Here is a 23,440-nt window from a genome sequence, read left to right on the forward strand (position 1 = left end):
ACCCAGAGCCAAGCCGAGAGGGAGAGCTGGAGACCCAGGCACGAGACGGAAAGACCCACGGACAGTCGCTGAGACACAGACACGAGACACACACAGACGGAGACAGGCTGATAGAGAGGAGCCCCTGGGCAGAAATGTCAAAGACAGGAAGGAGGACAACCTGAGAAGAGAGACAGGAAACTAGGGGGCCTCAGCTGGGCTGGGCTGTCAGAGCCTGCGCGATCCTCACTTCCATCAGCGACTTAGGCGACCCTGCTCTCTAGGGAGTCTCCCGCCTTAGTAGCTCCACGTTTCTCCTTGCTAAGCTTCTGCCTGCGTCCCTTTTGCATCCCTATATGTTTTCTCTGGCTCACGTTCATCCTGACCCCATGAGAAGGCCTGCATGTAGTTTGGGGGTGGAGGCCTGAGAAACGAAGTGTCCTCCTGTTTATCATGTGCTCATCATCCCCTCTCAGCTGACCTCTACAGACAGAAAGGATCGGCCTTGAGCCACCATGCCAGCAACTAAGGAGCCTGAAAGCTAGGGGGTTGGCTGTCAGGAGACAGCTGGTTGACAAAAGAGACAGGTAAGACGTCTAAAGCTCAAAGCCTGGTGGAGACTAAGACTAATTGATTTAGAAAAATACAGGGACCTGAAAGGAAGAAAGTAACCAGCTTTCCTAACCTCGCAGATGCGAGGTTAGTGTGTCCCATCTCGTCAAAGAGCCTTTGGACATCCCTTCAAACGGCAAAACCGCTTTTTGTCCCCAAGTCCCAATAAAGAGCCTTTGATTAGAGGAATGTCAATGAAGAGGAAGAATATTATTTAGCTTCCACCTTGGTTTTGCCTGCTAAGATTTTTCCCTGCGTGGGGCTGGGACAAAAGATATTTTCAAAATTCCCAGGAATGTAGGTGGCCTGGGAGACATTGGCCTTCTCAGATATTGTTGTCTGAGTGGGCAGTTCCATCCATAGCTTGTTCTATGGATTGGAGAAAAAATATGGAGTTGCCAGTTGCTACACCAGCCTTAACCGAATGGGGATCTGAACAGAATAAATACATCACCAACCAGCCTGTGTTCTCAGTGAAAAAGATTCAAACACAGGCATGGACACTGAGAGACAAGACAGACTCAGAAATTTAAGGTCAGGGGAAGCAATGAGATAAACAGAATGAGAAAGGAATAATACCTACACATGATTAACTGCTGAGGGATCCTGGAGCCAGAGCGATTTAGCAGACAGTAAAATTAGGGAACACAGGTCAGCAAATTGGTTTAATGGGTAAAAGCACTTGTTTCAAAACCCTGAGGCCCTGAGCTCAATACCCAGAACCTATGATGAAAGGACAGAACCAACTTGTCTGATCTCCATACATAGAGCAGCACTCACACACATCACACACGTATGAAACAATGATCATAAATAAAACAACAAAAACAAAACAATAATTAGGGCTAGGCCTAGTGGCGCACACTTTTACTCCCAGCACTCAGGAGGCGGAGGATACTTGAGGATCTCTGTGAATTCGAGGCCAGCCTGATCTAGTTAGAGATTTCTGGACAGCCAGGACTACACAGAGAAACTCTGCCTTGAACACAAAAGAAAAGGAGTTAGGGGATGTTCCAAAGATTGTAAAGAAGTCTTAAAGATGTATAAATTTGTTTCCTACCTTCTAGCATGGAATTTGGATATTCAAATATGTACTTACTGGACAGGTCAGTAATATGGATTAAAACATAATTTCAACTGCCGGGTGGTGGTGATGCACACCTTTAATTCTAGCACTTGGCAGGCAGAGGCAGGCAGATCTCTGCGAGTTGGAGACCAGCCTGGTCTACAAAGTGAGTTCCAGGCCCAGCCTCTAAAGCCACAGAGAAACCCTGTCTCGAAAAACAAAACAAAAAACCATAATTCCATGTCAGGCAGTGGTGGCACATGCCTTTAATCCTAGCACTGGGGAGGCAGAGCAGGTGGATCTCTGTGAGTTCAAGGCCAGCCTGATCTACAGAGGAAGTTCCAAGACAGCCAGGGCTACACCTTAGAAACCCTATATTGAAAAAACATACAAACTAAACAAAACACAAATTCTTCAGATTTTAAGACAGAACAAACCTTAATTCAATGCAATAAGTATTAAACATTTCAAGCACAGTTTACTGTGGCATATTATCCCAGTATTTAAAAATAATTAACATAGCCTGAAAAGATGGCTCAGTGGGTAAAGACAGCTGCTGCCAACCCTTACAACCTGAGGTCAGTCTCCAGAATCCGTATGGTGAAAAAATCAACTTCTGCAGGTTGAGCTCTGACTGCTGCACATGTGCCATCTCTCTCTCTCTCTCTCTCTCTCTCTCTCTCTCTCTCTCTCTCTCTCTCACACACACACACACACACACACACACACACACACACTAAAAATAATAAAGTGTAATAAAACTCTTTTTGGTGGGGGTGAGACAGAGTTTCTCTGTGTAGTTTTGGAGCCTATCCTGAAACTCACTCTGTAGACCAGGCTGGCCTCAAACTCACAGAAATCCGCCTGCCTCTGCCTCCCGAGTGCTGGGATTAAAGTGTGGCTAAGTTGGTCGGTGCCTCCACAAAGCCTTGGGTTCAGTCCCCAGCACAGGGTAAACAAAGTGTTGTGTTGGTAGCATATAAGCCAGCACTTGTTTAGTGGAGACAGGAGGATCACAAGCTCAATGTTAGCTATCACTATCTATTTGAGTTAAAACAAGAACTACATTTACTAAGTAAATTAAATTAAATTAAATTAAATTAAAAGGATTAACAAAGCAATACCAAGCTGGGCAGTAGTGGCACACACCTTTGATCCCAGCACTCAGAAGGCAGAGGCAGGAGGATTTCTGTGAGTTCTAGGCCAGCCTGGTCTTCAAAGAAAGTTCCAGAACAGGTTCCAAAGCTACAGAGAAACCCTATCTAAAAAACAAAAACAAAAAACCAATACCAGGGCTGGAGTGATGGCTAAGTGGTTGCTCTTTCAGAGGACCCAGGTTCAGGTCCCAGCACCCATATAGTGGCTCACAATCATCCATAACAACAGTTCCAGGGGATTCAACACCCTCTTCCAGTCTTCTTGGGCACCATACACACATCCAGGCAAATCACTGTTACATACCAGATGTGGTGGCACACCCCTTGGATCCCAGCATTGAGGAGGCAGAGGCAGAAGGGTCTCTGTGAGTTTGAGACCCACCTAGTCTACATGAGATCCAAGAGAGCAAGGGTTACATAGAGAAATGATCAAGCCCATCTCAAAATAAATAAATAAATCAACAAAACAAAATAAAAACTCTTACACATAAAATAAAAAATAAATCTAAATAAATTTCAAAAAAATTAAAAAGCAATGTCAAAAGCCTGTCGAGGCCGTACTATCTGGAACCCACATTCTGCAGATGGAGTCGGGCAGTCGGGTTCAAGGTCAGCCTACTGCTTCTTGGTGTTCACAAAGAGAAGTATTGGATACATTTTAGTTGCTTTTTTTTTTCAGTGCTGGGAAAGAAACCCAAGCCCTTGATAATATACTAAGTAAACAGTCTAACACTGATTTTTATTCCCAGCTTGTTGTAGACATTTTATCTCGAGGGACAGGGAACTTTGATGGGAGTCACCTGAAGAAGGGAGAAAATGTTCTTAAGAGGCAATGTTTAAGCAAAAGCTTTTACTTGGTAAATATGCAATCTGAAGTGCGGTGAGCAAAAGGTTATGCGAGGCTCTTCTGTGCAAAAGACACTGGCTCTGAGCAGGAGAAATGAAAGAGGAACCTGGTTAGAGGATGGATCACCAAGATGGGATGGGTAAAACAATTGGAAGGCAGTGTATGTTTTAAGGGGGTATGTTTTAAGTTCCTCAGTAAGGGAATAACTTATCAAGGTGTCTTGTTCCTTTTTTGTTATTAAGACAGAAGACAATGAGAAAACAGACACTGGGCTGAGAGTTGTCTCAGTGGCAGCTTGTGAAGAGGACTGGATTTCAGTTTCCAGATCTCATGAGGCAGCTCACAACCGTCTGTAACTCCAGTTCCAGAGAATCCGATGACCTCTGTGGGCACCAGGCATGGACATGGTGCACATACATGCATGAAAGGAAAACACTCATACACATAACCTATATACTTTTCTTCTGAGACAGGGTTTCTATGTAGCTTTGGGTGTCCTAGAACACACTCTGTAGAGCAGGTTGGCTTTGAACTCACAGAGATCCACCTGCCTCTGCCTCCCAAGTGCTGAGATTAAAGGCATGCACCATCATGCCCTGCAATAAATAACTTGTTGTTGTTTTTAGTTTTTTTTGAGACAGGGTTTCTCTCTGTAGCCTTGGCTGTCCTGGAACTCGCTCTGAAGATCAGGCTGGACTTGAACTCACAGAGATCTGCTTGCCTCTGCCTCCTGACTGTGAGGATTAAAGGCAGGTGCCACCCTTTAACCTATATCCTAGCCCCCCTCTCTCTCTCTCCTCTCCCTCCCCCCTCATATCTTCAAAGTCTTAATAAATTTTTAGGCTGGCTTCTAGTCCAGATTGGCCTTGAAACTTCAGGCCAAACTCCCACGTCAGCCATCCAAGTAGCTGTAACTCTAGGCCAGGGCCACGATGCCCCAGCTTCCTCAGTCCATTCTACCCGACACTCCATGCAGAATGTCTGCTTTGCTCACCAGTTTTACCTGGCACAGAACCAGCACACAGCAGACACTAACGTCTTTCCTAAGTTTGTATCTGTGCATGTGTTCACACATGAGCCATACTAGGTGTGAAGGACAACTTCCGGAAGTCGGTTCTCTCCTTCCAGCTTGCCAAGACAGGGTCTTTCTTTCTGCAGCTGTGTTATGCACTCCAGGCGGGCTTTTGAGCCTACAGGTGATTCTCCTGCCTCCAATCCACAGCTACTTAGGCATGTGGGCTCCAGGGTGTGTGCCCTGTGAGCCTTGGGAAGCGTGAGTCATCAGGGTCTTGCAGCTAGCACTTCTAACTCTTGAGCCATCTTCTGAGACATATTAGTTTTAGTTTTTTGAAACAGGATCTCACATAGCCCTGAACAGATGGCCTTGAGCTCCTGAACCCTCAGCCTTTACTTAAAATGCTGGCTAATAAGTATTCATTGTTAAGACATTAGTTGAAAAAATTGTACTTTTTTCTACGTAGGAAGATAATTCTAATTTAAATCTCTCCTCTTTTATTCATTGGAGACTGAGTCTGTTGCTCAAGCTGACCTCCAAATTCCTAGGCAGGGTTTTTGGTGGTGTTGATGATTTTTGAGTTTTTGAGACAGGGTTTCTCTGTGGCTTTGGAGGCTGTCCTGGAACTTGCTCTGTAGACCAGGCTGGCCTCGAACTCACAGAGATCTGCCTGCCTCTGCCTCCTGAGTGTGGTTACCAAAGGCGTGCACCACCACCACCGCCGCCCGGATAATAATTATTCTAAGAGTCTGGCCTGGGATTTGTGATCTTTCTGTCTCAGCCTCTAAACTGTGGTAGAATATTATTTTAAGGTGTGTGACTTTTGTTTATGCTGCATTTGTTTAACTCTGTAAGTTGTGATTCTTTGCTTGTCTAAAACACCTGATGGTTTAGTAAAGAGCTAAACATCCAATATCGAGGCAGGAACAAGGATAGGCAGGGCTGGCAGGCAGAGAGTATAAAAAAACAGAAGGAGAAATGTGGGAGCAAGGAGAGCAAGAGAATAAGGAGAGAAGCACTTCAGGGGTCAGCCACCTAGCCAGCCATGGAGTAGGAAGGAAAATAAGATATACAGAAATAAGAAAGATAAAAGCCCAGAGGGAAAAGGTAGACAGGATAATTAGTTAAAGCTGGACATTCATAAGTAATGATAATAAGCCTGTGTGTGTGTGTGTGTGTGTGTGTGTGTGTGTGTGTGTGTGTGTGTGATTTATTTGGGTGTGGGATGGTGTCCGTCCCCACCCCCCAAGGCCTACCAAAAACCCAAAAGAGTAAAAGAGCAAAAACATAGAACAACACTAAAGTGCTGGGATTATAGACTTATGCCACCCATCCAAGCCCTTCCTTCCTTTATTTTTTTAGATTTATTTTATGTGTATGTTTTGCCTGTATGCATGTCTATGTACCATATGCATTTCTGTGTACTGCGTACATGCTGTGTCCATGGATATCAGAAGAGACTGCTGGACCCCCTGAAGCAGTAGTTTTAAATGGGTGTGATGTGTGTGCTGGGAACTGAACCCAGGTCCTCTGCAAGAGCAGCCGTGCTCCTAACTGCTAAGCCATATCAACAACCCCTTCTTTCCTTTTGTTTTTAATCCTTTCCTTTTGTTTGTGAGTCCGTTTGTTTTGTTTGGTTGTTTTGTTTTGGGTTTTTTGTTTGTTTTTTGTTTTTCAAGATAGGGTTTCTCTATGTAGCCCTGGCTACATAGAGTCCTGGAACTCACTCTGTAGACCAGGCATGCGCCACCACAGCTGGCTTTTCTTTTTCATTGACATCTTTCCTTCAATCTGTGTGTGTTCCGGTATGTTCCAAAATGCTATGATCCCAGCATTTTGGAGGTAAAGGCGGGTGAATCAGGAATTCAAGACTAGTCTGGGCAACTTGAGACCAGTATGAACAAAAAAGAAATTCAAAGCAGGGTATACAGCTCATTCCTGTAGTCAGAGTATTTAGGAAGCAGAGGCAGGCAGAAAGATTGTTGGGAGTTTAGGGTCAGTCTGAGCTGTAATGTGAGGTCCTGTGTCAAGTGAACAACTGCAGCTCATCACTGAAGTGCTGCCCAAAACTCAAAGCGCTGGGCTCACTCCCTAATGTAAAACACAAAGCAGTAAGATTTCAGATGGCCATAGCAGCACACATCTATAATTCCAACAGAGGAGAACCCTGAGCTTCAGGTCATATCAAAACAAAAACAGAACCAAAATTCCAAACTTTCTCTTGGTCGGTATCTGCATTTAGTGTGTGACGTCTAGAGTCATAAGTCATTGCTGGATTATTTCCTGAATTCTCATTAATCCTGAATCATTTTTCTTTTTGCTTCCTCCAGTCCCCGGAGACTGTTGTTATCAAGGCTGCCAGTGACCTCCTGGTCACAATCAGCTCTTGAACAGCTCGTCAGCCTTTATCCTTTTGTCCCCAGTATGGCATTTGACCCCACCGACCTCTCTCTCCTTCCTTGAAATCTTCTTCTCTTTGACCTCAGAGGGTTCTTTTTCTCTTGACAGAGACAAGTGGCTTAATGAATATTTCTCAAATCCATGAATGGCTTCCTCAACCTCTCCTTGAGTGTGGGTGGTCTCTAAGGTCACATTTCTAGGGACCCTCTTTTCCTGTGCACTCTCTCTAAGGGAGATAATCCCAACCCGGTTACAATGACTGTGTGCTGCTCATCAAGAAATTCAGGGGTCAACTTTCTGCTGAACCTAAGTCCCACTTATACAATTATTTGTTGGCTATGTCTATTTTAGCTTTAAAATGTACTCACCACTGAATCTAAAAATGAGATTAGCCAGGTATGTTGGCACAAGCCTTTTAATCCCAGCACTCAACAGAGAGGCAGGCAGATCTGTGAGTTCGAAACCAGCCTGGTCTACATAGTGAGTTCTAGGCCAGTGAGGTTTACCTAGTGAGACTGTCTCGAAACCAAAACACCACTAAATTTAAAAAAAAAAAAAAAAAGGAAGTTTGCTTTTCCTGTTCTCTATCATGGCACAGGATGGGGTTGAAAAGGGGAACCCGTTCGGAACTTTGTATCCACAAGCTTTGCCTCAATGTCTGTGTGTGGAAGAGCAGAGACAGAGCCACCTGGGCAGCCAAGGCCAGGCACCTCTATTTTCCAAAGCTAAAGACACCAGCAGGTCCTTTGATATCAGAAGAAATGAAAGACTGCTCTTCACTGCACGGAGGGCCCAGGGAAGATGAAATCCTGAAAAGCTCTGAAGGAACTGACTTTGAAAAGATAACTTCTGCTGGGGGGTGGTGGTGCATGCCTTTAATCCCAGCACTCGGGAGGCAGAGGCAGGCAGATCTCTGTGAGTTCGAGACCAGCTTGGTCTACAAGAGCTAGTTCCAGGACAGCCTCCAAAGTCACAGACAAACCTGTGTCAAAAAAAAAAAAAGAAAGAAAGAAAGAAAGAAAGAAAGGAAGGAAGGAAGAAAGAAAAGATAACTTTACAGATGCTGGAAATGGTTGTGGAGTCCAGGAACACACTGACCCGGGCTTCAGCTACCACTCAGGCATTAGGATCTAGGGCCTGGACTTCTCTGTGGTGCTGGGTAGGCCAGGTTTGAGCAGCACAGGCTGGAGCACAGGACAGAAAGCCATGGAGCCATATTCTACCGAAAAGGCCAGTAGAATTTTCCTCAGAGAAATATAATAAAATAAACAGGAAGTTTGATTAAATAATAACAACAACCAGGGTGTTCACTCTCTCATCCTGCTGGCCTGGACCTCACTATGTCACTATTTGTCACTAGATAGCCACACTGATCTTGTATTCACAGCAACCTCCCTCAGCCTCCGGAGTGCTTACATTTGTGAGCCACCCCATGCGGCAGGAATCCTGTCTTTTGTCTTCTTATCCCTAGCATTTGGTTATAATGTCTGGCAAGCAGTAAGCAGAGGAATAAGTAAATGCATCAAAGATGAAAAGGAACAAGCTGGGGTGTTGTAGACTACAAGCCTCACCGGCTCCAGCCTTGTGAGGCTGAATCCCTGCCTGACTGATAGAGAGCTTGCTCCTCCCCAGGCTAAACACGGCTGGGCCAACAACGAGCCAGTGATGGCTGTCATACTTAGTATATGGTAAGCCCCGAGTTTAAGGTCAGCCTGAGCTACATACAAAGAAATAAAAAACAAATGATGGACTCTAGCTATTGTTTCTCCTGCTGCCTTCTTGCAGCATATTTAATAAACTCTTTTACTTTAAAAATTTTAAAACAAGCCAGGTGGTGGTGGCTCACTCCTTTAATTCCAGCACTTGGAAGGCAGAGGCAGGCAGATCTCTGGAAGTTTGAGCCCAGCCTGGTCTACAGAGCAAGTTCCTGGACAGCCAGTGCTACACAGTGAAACCTTGTCTTGAAAAACAACAACAACAACAAAAAACAAAATGATATCATTTAACTTTGCTTTGTTTTTGAGACAGGATCTTACTATGAAGCCCCAGCTAGTCTTGGACTCTCTGAGTACAACAAGTTGGTCTTTTTTTTTTTTTTTTTTTTGGTTTTTTTCAAGACTGGGTTTTTCTGTGTAGCTTTGGAGCCTATCCTGGCACTCGCTCTGGAGACCAGGCTGGCCTCGAACTCACAGAGATCCGCCTGCCTCTGCCTCCGGAGTTCTGGGATTAAAGGCGTGCACCACCAACCCCCGGCCAACAGGTTGGTCTTAAACTCACAGTAATCAACCTTCCTGTCTCTGGAAGGTTAGGATTAACTTTATGTTCCCCCACACCAGGCATCATTTAACCTTTAAAAACTTCTTTGTAAGCATGTATGTGTGTAAATTTAGTTTTTGAGAGGGTTTTACTCCATAGCCCAGGTTGGTCCCTCTCAGCAATCTCCTGCCTCAGTCTCCTGAGTGCTGGCATTGCAGGCATGAGCTACTGTGACTGCCAGGGTGCTGGGGTTATAGAGATGAATTGTACCATGTGTTTAGACTTTTGTTGTTGTTTGAAGCAGTCCAGGCTTCCTGAAACACACTATGTAGCTAAGACAGCTAATCTTCCTTTCTTTATTGTCAAAGTGCTGCCAGTGCAGGCATGCATCACTATGCTTGTTTAATTTACTTGAGGTAGCATAAAATCACCCAGGAACACAGCAAGGACCCAAAAGCCTAGGATAGCTATAGTTAATACCATTTGTTCCTCTTGTAAGGGCCCAAAAACCTTAGTTTTCTTTTTCATGACCTTTTCTCTGAACTCAAGAGTTCTGTCTGCCTCTACCTCCTGAGTGCTGGAATTAAAGGTGTGTGTCACCACCACCAAGCTATTTTTTTTTTTTTTTAAGATTTATTATGTAAAGTGTTCTGCCTGCATGTCTGCCTGCAGGCCAGAAGAGGGCACCAGATCTCCTTACAGATGGTTGTGAGCCATAACGTATTTCTGGGAATTGACCTCAGGACCTCTGGAAGAGCAGCCAGTGCTCCTAACCGCTGAGCAATCACTCAGCCCTCATTTATTTATTTATTCTATGTATTTGGGTGTTTTGTCTGCATGCATATCTGTGTACCACATACATTCCTGGTGCCCTCAGAGACCAGAAGAGGGCATAGCTGGTTCTTCTGGGCCTGGAGTTACAGAAGACTGTGGGCTGCAGTGCTGGAAACTGAACTCTGTGGGAGAACAGCCAGGGTTCCTAACTGCTGACCCATCTCTCCAACCTGTTCTGTTTCTGAAAGCCCCTCGTTACTTTTTAACTTTACTGCTAATTGCATGCTGGTTCACCTATTACTAGAATTGGGTATGCATTAAAAGAGGAGCTCAGTGGAATTGACCTCAGGACCTCTGGATATAGCTCAGTGGAAGAACATTTGCCTAGCACAGACAGGCCTGGGTAAATTTCCCAGCAATGTAAAAAACAAGGGGGGAGGGGGAGGTCTGGGCAGAGTGGTGGTGGTACACACCAAAACCTTAGTACTCTGGAGGCAAAGATGGAGATCTTTGTAAGTTCAGGGCCAGCCAGTCTACACAGTAAGACATTGTCTAAAAAAAAAAAAATGCCAGGCATTGTAGTGCACTTGGGAGTCAGAGGCAAGTGGAGTGGATCTCTGTGAGTTCAAGGCCAGCCTGGTCTACAGATCAAGATCCAGGATAGAGAGGGCTACACAGAGAAACCCTGTCTCAAAAAGCAAAAACAAAACAAAACAACAACAACAAAAATTAAGCCTTCCCTATAAGAACATTATCACTTGATATAACTGTTATCTTGCTACTACCTTATTCCTTATCATCTTGATTCTTTGTGTGTGTTCATCTGTGTGCAAGTGCATGCTTGTATATGCAGAGGTCAGAGGTCAGCCCAGAGTGTCTTTCCTCAAGTGTCAGCATACCCTATCTTCCCTTTTTTGAGCTAGGGTCTTACTAAGTAGCCCTGGCTGAACTTGAGACATAGACCAGACTGGCCTCAAACTCACAGAGATCCACCTGCCTCTGCTGCCCAATGCTGGGATCAAAGGTGTGTGCCACAGGTCTAGATCACCCTTATTTTATAGGACAGGGTCTCTCATTGTCTTGGAGCTATCCAAGTGAGCAAGGCCGTCTGGCCAGTGAGCCACAGCGATCTGTCTCTGCCACTCCAGTGCCATGGGACTCAAGTGCACAGCTGGCCATATCATTTTTTATATGGTTCCTGGGGATTGGACTCCGCTTACCTGTCCAGCAGCTTAGTAAGCAAGTTACAACTGCTGGCACCTTGTCTCCTGACTCATGTGTTCTGAGCTTACTCTTTCAGAAGGTATTTATGAGGAGGCAGATGTCCTCACAGTCTCACCGTCTAGTGATTGATAAAGTCACACATTACAGTCAGGGAGACATGGCCATGGCGGGGGAGGCGGCTTGCTGGGGAAAGTTCTTGCTGCACAGACATGAAGACATGAATTTTTTTTGGACCCTTGAACCGACCAGAAGCCACATTTCATAGCAGTGTGTGTGCGGGGGCAGTAGTGTTCATGTGGATACCAGGAACTCACTGGCCAGCAATTCTAGCCAAAAAGGTGAACCCCAGGTTCAGTAGAAGACTGAGTCTTGGGGCTGGATAGAAGGCTCAGGGGTTAAGAGCACTACCTCTCGTTCCAGAGGTTCTGCGTTTGATTCCCAGCAACCACATGGTGGCTCACAATCATCTGTAATGAAGTCTGGTACCCTCTTCTCACCTGCAGGCAGAACTCTGTATACATAATAAATAAATCTTAAAAAAGAGCATATATTTTTTAAAAAAAGGAAGAAGATGCAGTCTCAAACTATAAGGCAGAGATGGAAGAAGACAACCACCATCACTCTGGCCCCTACACTGGTCCACATTGTGTGGCACACATACTCCAATAGGGGAGGTCTGTGATGCTGGTGACCTATGAAACACAGTCTACTGCATTTTAGAGAACAAAGAATAGCCACACAAGAATAAGAATTTTGGCTTGCTGTCATACACATCTGTAACCCCAGAATTCACTGGGAAGGCAGAGGCATGAGGGCCTACACAGACAGTTCACATTTCAGGTACCCAGGGTTACACAGTGAGAGCTTGTCTCAGCAACAACAGAACTGACATCCAAAGGATGAGTAGGAATATATGGAGCAGGGAAGGAGTACAAGTTGGAAGTTGGAAAGAGAGTTCTAGGCAAAGGGGCCAGAAGTGTGAAGGCTTAGCCCAGAAGAAGAGGCAGTAGGAAGACTCCCACAGTGTACACTGGAGGAAGCTAAAATAGCAGCTGGAGAGATGGCTCGGAGGTTAACAGCTCCGACTGCTCTTCCAGAGGTCCTGAGTTCAATTCCCAGCAACCACATGGTGGCTCACAACCATCCGTTATGAGATCTAGTGCCCTCTTCTCGTGTGCAGGTATACATGGAAGCAGAATGTTGTGTACATAATAAATAAACAAAATCTCAAAAAAAATTGAGATAAGTTCTCACTATCATTATGTAGCCCTGACTGGCCTAGAACTTACTATGTATACCAGGCTGGTCTTGAACTCACAGAGCTCCTCTGCCTCTCCAGTGCTGGGTCTAAAGGTGTGTGCCAGCACAGCCAGCTATGGTGCAGTTTTTGGTTGATGGTTGATAAGGGAGGACCCAGTTCACTTTGAGCACCTGGGCTGGTGGCTCTGGTGCTGTAACAAAATGGCAATGACGGTGTATGCCTTTAATCCCAGCACTCGGCAGACAACTCTTTGTACGTTCAAGGCTAGCTCGGTCTACAGAGCAAGTTCCAGGACAGCCAGGACTACACAGAGAGACCTTGTCTCAAAAAAAACTAAAACTAGCTAACTAACTAACTAAATAAATAAATAAAACTGAAAAAACATAACGATTTGTGTCTGTGTGTGCCCACAGTAGGTTTGGGATCGTGCGCATGCAGGGTCCAGAAGAAAGCATTAGAATCCCTGGAGCTGGAGTTAGAGGTAGTTTTTCTTTTTAATTTTATTTATTATGTATATAGTTATCTGGATGCATGCTTACACACCAGAAGAGGGCACCAGATCTCATTACAGATAGTTGTGAGCCACCATGTGGTTGCTGGGAATTGAACTTAAGACCTCTGGAAGAGCAGTCAGTGCTCTTAACCCCTGAGCCATCTCTCCAGCCCAGTAGTTGTTTTTCAAGACAGGGTTTCACTATGTAGCCCTGACTGCCCTGCAACTCACTCTATAGGCCAGACTGGCCTGGAACTCAGAGATCCACCTGCCTCTGCCTCCTGAGTGCTACTGGAATTAAAGGAGTGTACCTTTAAATAAGACAGAGTTTCTTTGTGTAGCCTTAGCTGTCCTAGTAACTACCTCTGTAGACTAGGCTGTCCTTGAACTCACAGAGACCTGTCTGCCTTTGCTTCCCAAGTGCGGGATTAAAGGCGTGTGCCACTATTGTCTGGCCCACCTCTAGAATCTTAATAGCAGATACTCTTTGTCTCGCTGGAGACTGGACATTTCTTAGACATTCTAACAGGGGCTCTGCTCTGTACCTGGTCCCCTAGTGTTTCAGTTCGATGCTGACACCTACTGGTTACATGTATCTCAGCAGCCTTAACTTGGATCCGCACCTGCCTCAGGCCAGTACTGGCAGCCGGGACAGTCTGCCAAGCATACCTGCCCAGGCCTGAAGGTGCTTGGGATGATGCAGTTCTACCGCGCCACTGGATGGTCTTAGTGCTTCCCTCACCCACACAATTCTGCATCCTTTTCGACACCACAAGAATATTAGGCAGCAAGAAAGAAGAAGGCAGTTTCAGTGGAGAGTGTAGTCAGTCCTTCTCACCTCGGAGTTGGTGCTTCCTACAGAACTCCATTCCTTTTGACCTTTGTCTTATTTCTAGGTTGCTCTTGGGACACAGACAGACAGGCCTTCTTGGTGGCAGTAGTGATGAACCGGAGGTTGAGAGTAGGTAGGCGGGGCTTGGGGTGGGGCTAGACCAAAGGGCCTCTTACTTTGGAGCTTCTCCATTCTGTTAGCTCACAGGAACATCTAAGGCAAGACTGGCACCCAGCACTCAGCACCCAGCACTCAGCACCCAGCACCCAGAACCCAGCAGGTGAGAGACTAGCTATGACATGAGGTCGGGCAGGTTTTGGGGTGACAGTGACAGGATATTCCTACCTATTTACCCTTACTTTTCTCTCCGTATTGTGAAACTCTCACTTGTTGAATTCTTAGGTCTCCATGAGAACCATTTTAGTGGATGGATGGGGCAAGGCAGCCCTCATCAAGCCCTCAGCTTGAGATGAGGGCTGAGGGACTGAGGTACCCACTGGCATATGACAGAACTTCTGAGATGTATCGTAGGACACAGCAGTACAGTGGTGTGAAGTGAAAGCTTAGCTAGGCTAGAGGTCCATGGAGACGACAGAGACCAGAAAAAGATGGCAAGTGACAGAGCTCGAGAGGCCTGGGAACCTGACTTGAGATGGTAACAGGGGCAATGGAGAGCCAGGAAGGCAGGAAGAAGGCAGGCTCAGATGGAGCAATCACCCCCACTGTAGAGGACAGTCCAACCAAGCCCAGGGCAAGCCAGTAACAAATCAAGGTTGCAGGTTCCTAGTGGAGTGATTCAGCTGGGGGAGAAAGCCCCCTGGCTATCCTCCCTCTGCCTCTTCAGACTCCCATTTTCATTTGGGGGAGAGGGTGAGGTTGCTCCTCATTGCGGTCAGACCCACATCCTGCACGGGAGGGGGAAGTAAGAAGCAAAACAAGCAGAAGAAGTGCAGCAGAGGACCAATGTGAGAGGGCCCTGGACTCAGGCACAGGACACACCACCAAGAGGGACTTGGCTCAGATCCCACGGCTGCTGTCCCAGCCTTCCTCGGAGGACTGTGACCTCATTGGTATCACTCCTTGTTAGGAAGGGGTTTGGGGGGATTACCTAACTTGTAGCCTAGTATTTTTTTTTTTTTTTTTACAATTTGTTTCTGTCATTTTAAATGATGTATGTGTGTGTGTGGCTATGGAGGCCAGAGGTGTTAGATTCCCCCTGAGGCTAGAGTTATAGGCGATGGTGAGTTGTGAGTCAAGCCACCTCTCCAGCTCCTTGACGCCTGTTTTTATCATTTACTAAGACAAGTAGCTTAAATTCTCTTAGTCTTGCCGGGTGGTGGTGGCGCACACCTTGAATCCTAGCACTTGGGAGGCAGAGGCAGGCCTGTTCTACTGAGTGAGTTTCAGGACAGCCAAGACTACACAAAGAAACACTGTCTCAGAAACAACAACAACAAAAAAGTTCTCGGGCTGGAGACATGGCTCATAGGTTAAGAGCACTGACTGCTCTTCCAGAGGCCCTGAGTTTAATTCCCAGCAACCACACGGTGGCTCACAACCATCCCTTATGAGATCTGGTGCCCTCTTCTGGTGTGCAGATATACATGGAAGCAGAATGTTCCATACATAATAAATAAATAAATAAATAAAATCTTTAAAAAAAAAAGTTCTCTTTGCCTGGAGATTTCTCATTGTAAAATATGATTATTGCCCTTTTGGAGTTGGAAAACTGAGGGAGTTCAGAGACACACACAGTAGGTCTCTGAAAATGCCAAGTGCTATTTATTTATTTGTTTGTTTCAAGACAAGTTCTCTCTGTGTAGTTCTGGCTGTCCTGAAACTCACGCTGTAGACCAGGCTGGCCTTGAACTCACAGGTGATGGGACTAAAGGTGTGCAATACCACCACCCAGTGCCAAATGTTCTTATTAGGATTCTGGAGACCCAGCTACCTCTCACTTCTAAAGCTATATTGTACTCCAACTGACATGGGCTTTTGATCTCAAGCCTAGAACCATGAGGGTAATGCCTATGTTTCTTGTTGCAGAATATACAGTTAAGTATCCAAAACTGGTATCTGTTTGATTCCTGCCAAATGGCTCTAGGCTCTCCATCGTGGCAGGAGTTTTCTGCTCTAAGACTCCAGTTACACTCCAGCCACGGCTCTCCCCTGTTCCTCTGTGCTGTTTAGAAACACATGTCTTAGTTTCCAGCAATAAAGGGAAAAAGCAGAAGCAAGGCTTACAGGATGGAGGGGGCCCAGGGGAGAGGGGAGGACAAAGCAGCCAAAGCATGAAAATGGGGAAAAGCCATTTCTCTCTTTCTCTAAGGAAGCCTGTGGCCTCTTCCAGTGACTGACTGACCACATACCCACCCCAAGTACCATGGAGTCCTTCAGCTCAAAGAGTCTGGCGCTACAAGCGGAGAAGAAGCTACTGAGTAAAATGGCTGGTCGGTCCGTGGCTCATCTCTTTATCGATGAGACCAGCAGCGAGGTGTTAGATGAGCTTTACCGTGTGTCCAAGGAGTACACGCACAACCGGACCAAGGCACAGCGGGTGATCAAAGACCTGATCAAGGTGGCGGTCAAGGTGGCTGTGCTGCACCGCAGTGGCTGCTTTGGTCCTGGGGAGCTGGCTCTGGCTACACGGTTTCGCCAGAAGCTACGGCAGGGCGCTATGACAGCACTTAGCTTTGGTGAGGTGGACTTCACTTTTGAGGCTGCTGTGCTCGCAGGCCTGCTCATCGAGTGCCGGGACATTCTTTTGGAGCTGGTAGAGCACCACCTCACACCCAAGTCACATGACCGCATCAGACACGTGTTTGATCACTACTCTGATCCGGACCTGCTGGCTGCCCTCTACGGGCCCGACTTCACTCAGCACCTTAGCAAGATTTGTGAGGGGCTCCGGAAGCTGCTCGATGAGGGGAAGCTCTGAGGCCCCTGGGTCCAGCACATTGGACTTTGGCAAAATGACTGACCGGGCTTTCTAACTCTGCACAAATGCTTGTCAATCCCCTGGCTTCATTCTCTCCCAAGAGTGTTGCTGACACCAAGGCAATCCCCACCCCCAAAGTGCTGGGAGCAAAGCTATGCTGAGCTCAGTGAGGCGGCTCTCCCATCCAGTGTCAGCAAAGGAAACAGCTGATTGAGGAAGATGAAGTGAAACTCGGATCTGCTTCGTCCGGGAGAACTGCCCCCAAACCCAAGGATGGGGGCACTGAGGGCCAGAGGCAGGAAGGTGGCTATCAGAGTCCTCCTAGATCTCCAAGAGCTAGAGGCAGCACCTGAACACATACCAGAGGCTGTGTTCCAGAGTTTCTAGGAGCTGGGGGAGGGGAGCACAGGGGAAATAAAACCACTAAAACATGCACAGGGCTCACTGTTTAATCTCTAGCTCCGTACTCAGACTTGACGATGTACAAGAGAGGTCTAGAAACAACACTCATGTAGCCATTCCCCACTCCCGAACAAGTCAGGAGACTCCCAGTAGCACTGGGCTGCCGTGCTTTCTTCAGCTTAAGGAACAAAAGACACACTGTATGGCTACAGATTACAGATAAATACACGGTGAGGAACAAGGCAGAGGCAGGCTGGGGGCATGTTCTACAGCTGCCTTCTCTGATCCCCAAGGCATCCTCTTCCACCCCTTTGCCCCACCACAGGCCAAGCAGAGGGGTGGAGGGCTCAGTCAGTACCCTACCCCACTGCTTCTTCTCAGAGCCAAGAGTTGTAAAAAGTTACAGGGAATTGCTCAGTTATGACTGAGCCCCTATCCTTTACCTTGAGAGCAAGGGAAAAGACTGCGTGAGTTTCACTGACTTTCCTGGCCTCAGAAACGTGCTGGGCTAGGGAGATGGGAAAGACAGGCAGCCTGCCAGCCCCACTTGCTGCCCTGGGTTTCCATCTCTTCAGTGATACAGAAATCACACTTTTCAGTTAAGAGGAGGAAGGAGTTAGATCTAGCAAATAAATATTATTTCAATATAGCACCAAATAAATTAGGTAACATCATTAGAGGTGGGGGAAGGGGTCTCTGCTGTCCGCTCTAACCCAGGAAATGGTGAAAGGGACAGCAAGGGTGTGAAGGAGGCTTTGAATCTAAAGGACAACTCTAGATTCAGGATTGGGAAGAGCTCTGCTCCCATCCCCTACTCTTGCCAGAAAGTGTCCCTAGCTGAGGAAGTCTTGACCAAAACGCTGGGCAAGATGGCCAGAGAGGAGTGAGGGAGGCTTGGAAGCTCTGCTCGAGCGACACCTCAGACTCCTCTCTCTCAGCTGTTCCTTCAACACCCTGCTTCTCTTATCAGTTCTGGGAACATCAGAGTTTGAAGATTTCATCTTCCTGATCCCGCAAACTCTGGGTTCGAGAGGTGCGGGTCAGTGGCACAGGCCCGAGGACTGCTCGCTGCTGCATCCTAGGGGAGCTGAGGTGGAGACCCGCACCCTCCTCAGGTAACCTGCAGGCAAGCAAAGGAGGAAAGAGCCACAGTGAGGCAAGCACCTGAGAATGGACCACGTGAAAAGGTGCAGGGGAGTTGCCTTCTTTTGTTTCATGAGGTGGATGGAGTCTCAATGTCTCCTGGGAAACTGTCTGTCCTAACACTGCTGTGCGGTTCGTACGTTAGCGAGAACCATGAGAGCACAGAATCCACCGAACCATATTTTCCCACTGCCTCCGCCGTTCCAGGTGCCACCTGCTCTGCTCATGGTCTTGGGAAATACGGGGAGAAAGGTAGCCTCTGACTTCTTCGTGCACCTTGGTTTGTGATTCGATAAAAGGAAGGGGTCTGTGTAAGGACTGACAGGGACAGCGGGAGACTCACCCACTTTCCCCTTTCCTCAGCTTCTGGGCAGCAGCCTTCTTGGACAGACTGATCTGTGAGTCGAGTTTCTTAAGGAAATCAGAGGCAGAAAGGTCATGGGTGGATGTGGGGGTTCCCTGGTGAGGTGTGAGGGCTTCGCCATCGGCCTGGCCTGAACCTGACTCTTGACTCCTCCTCTTCGATGAATGCGAACCAGCACCATCCTTACTTGGTCGTACCTCTCCCTCTCCATCATTTTCCTCCTCAGAATCCAAACCATTAAATAGGTCTCTGGGCTCTGTCAGGATGGGGATGTAGAGAGTTTTCTTCAGGAAGATGGAGTCGTTAGTATAAAGGCGGTTTGTACGCTTAATCTGTTCCATCTTTAAAAAAAAAAAAAAAAACACCCAAAATTAATGACTGACAGTAAAATCCACCAATCTTTTACAGCATCTCAAGCTTTTTATCTTCTTTACTGTGTAGGCCAGGCTAATTTCAAAACAAGCCTTGCTTAAGCTCTTAGACTTGTATTATTGGTGTGTGTGGTGGGGACATGTGCATTTGAGTGGAGCCCAGACGCTGCTGCACCATGTTTTACGCTGGTTTACCAACTGAGCTGTCTTCGTAGGCCACCAACTCAAACTTTTTTTGTTTTTTTTTTCAAGACAGGGTTTCTCTGTATTGTTTTGGAGGCTGTCCTGGAACTTACTCTGTAGACCAGGCTGGCCTCGAACTCACAGAGATCCACCTGCCTCTGCCTCCTGAGTGCTGGGATTAAAGGCGTGTGCCACCACTACCGGGCCTTTGTAAGTATTTGTACAATTTTATTTGGCTCCATAACAGACTAGCTAAACGATAAAGGGCTGATGTTAATCTTGTTTTATAGTTTTCATATTTTCTAGTCTTGGGTCACCTTCACATTTAAAAAAAAAATTATTGAGGGAGAAAATAAAAAGAAAAACAACCTACACCCTTTCGTTCATTTAAAAGCTACCAAAACAGGAGTAGTGGCATCAGCATACAATCCTAGTATTTAAAGTCCTAATAATTAAAGCTGAGGGGCTGGACACTTGGTTTAGTGGTTAAGAGCACTTGCTGCTCTTGCAATTCCCAGCACCCACACAATGGTTCACAACCATCTGTAACTCTAGTTCCTGGTGACCCAATGCCCTTTCCAACTTCTGTGGGCACCAGGCACCCCCATGGCACACAGACATAAATGAAAGTAAAATACTAAAAATAAACTTAAAAGAAAATAATGAAGGTGAGCCAGGGATGGTAGTACACATTTTTCTCCTCTGGTTTTTTGAGACAGGGTTTCTCTGTGTAGCTCTGGATGTTCTAGAACTTGCTGTATAGACCAGGCTGGCTTTGAACTCAGAGATCCTCCTGCCTCAACCACCCGAGTACTGGGCTCAAAGGCATGCACATTTTTAATTTCAGCACTTGAAAACCAGAGGCAGGTAGATCTCTGAGTATGAAGCCAAGCAAGCCACATAGTGAGACCCTAGCTAATAATAAAATAAATAAATCTGAATTGGACTATAGTTGTAGCACAATGGTACAGTGCTTGCCTAGCATGTGCAAAGTCCTAGATTAGGTCCCTAGCAGACCTCCAACAATTAATAGATAAATTCTCACATGTTCTCATATGCTTGCCCACTAACACCACATGTCATATTTCTTTCTTTCTTTGTTTTTTTTTTGTTTGTTTGTTTTTGTTTGTTTGTTTTTCGAGACAGAGTTTCTCTGTGCAGCTTTGGAGCCTATCCTGGCACTCGCTCTGGAGACCAGGCTGGCCTCGAACTCACAGAGATCCGCCTGCCTTTGCTTCCCGAGTGCTGGAATTAAAGGCGTGCGCCACCAACGCCTGGCTCACACTTAATATTTCTCATCAGGGTTGATTGTTCAGTCTAACTGCTCTTCCTCTTTCATGTCCACATATCTTTCTCTTGACATCTAGAAGAATGAATCTGACTAACCCTCTAGCTGGCTAGCAACTTCCTATGGCTCCTCACTAGCCCCAGCAGAAAGTGTCTAGCTTTCTCTCTTCTGCATTCTACCACTTCAACTCACCCTTGGTCTGGAATCCCTTTGCCTAGGCATCCTAACGGCTGAGATTATAGGTCTGAGCCACCAAGCCTGGCTTTCAGACATTTTTTTTTTTCCTGATTCCAGACAGGGTTTCTCTATGTAACAGCCTGTTCTGAAACTCACTCTATAGACCAGGCTGGCCTCAAACCCACAGAGATCCACCTGCCTCTGCCTGCAACACTACACCAGCAGCTTTCAGAAAACTTTTAAACTTCCATGTCATTGAGACTATGCCAGAACTTAGAGACATAAAGTTGAAAGGAAACTTTCTTCTCTTAAAGAGCCTGTAGACTGCAGGAAGACAAGGAGACAAACATCTGGGCTCACAGACTGCAGAAGGGAACACAGAGGGAAAAGTTCCCAAGTCTTCAAGGCCCATATGACAGTACTCCTAAAACCCACGCCCCCGAGTGCCTTGTTCACACTCCTCATCTCAGCACTCAAGATAAAAGAGCACTTTAAGTTCCAGGCCAGTTTAGGCTACACAGTGACATACTGACTAGAAAATCCACCCTGCTGTCAGTGGTGACACACACCTTTAATCCCAGCACTCAAGAGGCAGGCGGATCTCTGTGAGTTCGAGGCCAGCCTGGTCTACAGAGGAGTTCCAGGGCAGGCTCCAAAGACAGAGAAATCCTGTCTCAAAAAAACAAAATATAACAAAAAAAAAAAAAGAAAGAAAGAAAAAAAGAAAGAAAGAAAATCCACCCTCCCCACCACACACAAAAATCAACTAATACCCACTCTCAATTCCAAACAAAAATTAACAGCTCCTGATATCCCGCCCCTTGCGAATATTTCTACATAGCCATTCTTCTTCTCTATTCTCATGAGAATTTAAATTACTTGAGCACACCAATACACATTTATGCTTTATCTCCAGGAAGGGTTACTATAATGCTTTAAGTACAGCAAGCAGGGAAATTTGTCTAAATTCAACATTTGTTTGTATGTGGTAAAAAGGATAGAGAGGGGGAGGCTACAACTTTAATTTTTATGCCCATCAAACTTCTCCTAGGTGTGACCAGAAATGTTTGATGTATATAGAGGGTACTTGTTTTGTGCCTCGCCGGAAAGAAAGCACAGAGTGGAAAGAACTAGAAACAGGCACTTTAGGAACTCTACTAACACAGTTCTTTCTGACTTGTGTAAATGTTTACTCACTTTTAGTTTTTTTGTTCGTGGCTAATAGTAGGGGACTTAGAGTCAGACAGACCTATCTGAAACCTTACTCTGACACTCAAAGTTATTTGACCTTGATCAAACTGGTTATCCGTCTTACGTCTCACGGTGAGTCTCACGGTGAGTCTCACGGTGAGTCTCACGGTGAGTCTCACGGTGAGTCTCACGGTGAGTCTCACGGTGATAGGGGCACAAGATCCAAATAGGTTAATGGCTATAAACCACACCCCAACCACCACCCTATCCCGGCATCCAACCCAATCCAAGGAGCTGCTCCTCCCACTGGGATAGTAGGGCAGGTCTGTGAGTGTGGATAGTGCTACCCTGAGAGGTGTAAACAAAATAAGACAAAGCAGAGACCACAATATAATTAATATAACATCAGGGAAGGCCGCTTAGCAGACCACCCAGTTTCTCCTGGGCACTAAATCTCTCCTGAATGGTCACCACACCACAATCCTTGGAAGACTCACCGTCACCCCGTATTTGAGTGCTAGTCCAGCCAGGGTGTCTCCAGGCTCCAACTGATGCTCCAAGCGTCTTTCCCTCACCGGGGAGCACGATGATTGTACCAGGCTTCCATAAGAACGAGCACGGCTCCCATGCAGCAGCCCTGACCCCCCAAGTGGGGGCTGTCTAGAGGGAGAAGCCATCTCAAGATGCCAAGATCTAGGGTCACAACTGAGGAAAGCTAAGTGACCAACAGTGAGGGCCGAACCCCAGGAATGGATAGATATTCTAGGAATTCCTTCTCACTTCTCTCTTTAGTGTCCCCGCTCTCGAGAGACTACATCAATGCTCCTCTTGCTGCTGCTTACCGAGCTTGGGGTCACAGTCCGTACCCTAAGAAGGCTGCCAGGCCGGTTACATTTCTCCTTCCTCAAGACCCTTGCCCATAAATATCTTCCCTGAGTGGTCGGTCGCCGACCCCTTCGACTTTCGACGCCCTCTCCCCAACTCCTTGCAAGCCTGATCTCTGACCTTTGAACCCTAGACACCCTCATCAACACTCTCCCCTCAGTGTGTCCCCACGTCCCGCAGCCGGGCCGCCGGGAGCCCCCACATCCTCTCTGCTCCAAATCAGGCCCACCCCAGGTAGATCGTGGCTGTGGACGGTGAGCCTGGGGACTGAGAGAGTTTGCAGTACACGGTCCACTGAGATCCCCGAAGCCTCGCTCCACGCCAGGAGGGTCCCACCCTGAAACTCCGGCTCCACGTACAGGTTCTTGGTCTCCAAACACCTGGGTCCTTCGCGATGTGAGTGCCTGTACTCAGGTGAGCGGTGAGGTCTTTTAAAAACAACAAAAAAAAGAAAATAACTAAAAGACTTCATTTCCCAAAAGGCAAAGCGTTCTCAGGGCATCATAGGAAATGCAGGCACCCTCAGGGCTCTGGAGGCGGGTCTTCCGGCTCGCGCGGTGCATGCGTGGAAACGCATCCCCG

The 23,440-nt window shown here is 46.7% G+C and overlaps 2 protein-coding genes across 3 annotated transcripts; one reads left to right on the forward strand and one right to left on the reverse strand.

Annotated features, from left to right (window-relative positions):
• Positions 1–16,257: 16,257 nt before the first annotated feature.
• Positions 16,258–17,269, forward strand: Tnfaip8l2 (TNF alpha induced protein 8 like 2). The gene has a single exon (XM_035451105.1). The coding sequence runs from the start codon at positions 16,300–16,302 to the stop codon at positions 16,852–16,854; it is 555 nt and encodes a 184-aa protein (XP_035306996.1). The 5' UTR covers positions 16,258–16,299; the 3' UTR covers positions 16,855–17,269.
• Positions 17,270–17,285: 16 nt separating this feature from the next.
• On the reverse strand, positions 17,286–23,396 carry Lysmd1 (LysM domain containing 1). Of its 2 annotated transcripts, none has more exons than XM_027393572.2 (4): positions 23,218–23,396; positions 22,471–22,633; positions 18,743–19,104; positions 17,286–18,376 (listed from the first exon to the last, which is right to left on the reverse strand). In XM_027393572.2, exons 1-4 carry the CDS (start codon positions 23,328–23,330, stop codon positions 18,238–18,240), a joined length of 777 nt encoding a protein of 258 aa, XP_027249373.1. In that variant the 5' UTR covers positions 23,331–23,396; the 3' UTR covers positions 17,286–18,237. The 2 variants fall into 2 exon arrangements, with proteins under 2 accessions (XP_027249373.1, XP_035306994.1); XM_035451103.1 differs by having other exon boundaries at positions 22,471–22,666; positions 23,218–23,394.
• Positions 23,397–23,440: the final 44 nt, after the last annotated feature.

Source organism: Cricetulus griseus (assembly GCF_003668045.3).
Source record: "Cricetulus griseus strain 17A/GY chromosome 1 unlocalized genomic scaffold, alternate assembly CriGri-PICRH-1.0 chr1_0, whole genome shotgun sequence".
Classification (NCBI taxonomy): domain Eukaryota; kingdom Metazoa; phylum Chordata; class Mammalia; order Rodentia; family Cricetidae; genus Cricetulus; species Cricetulus griseus.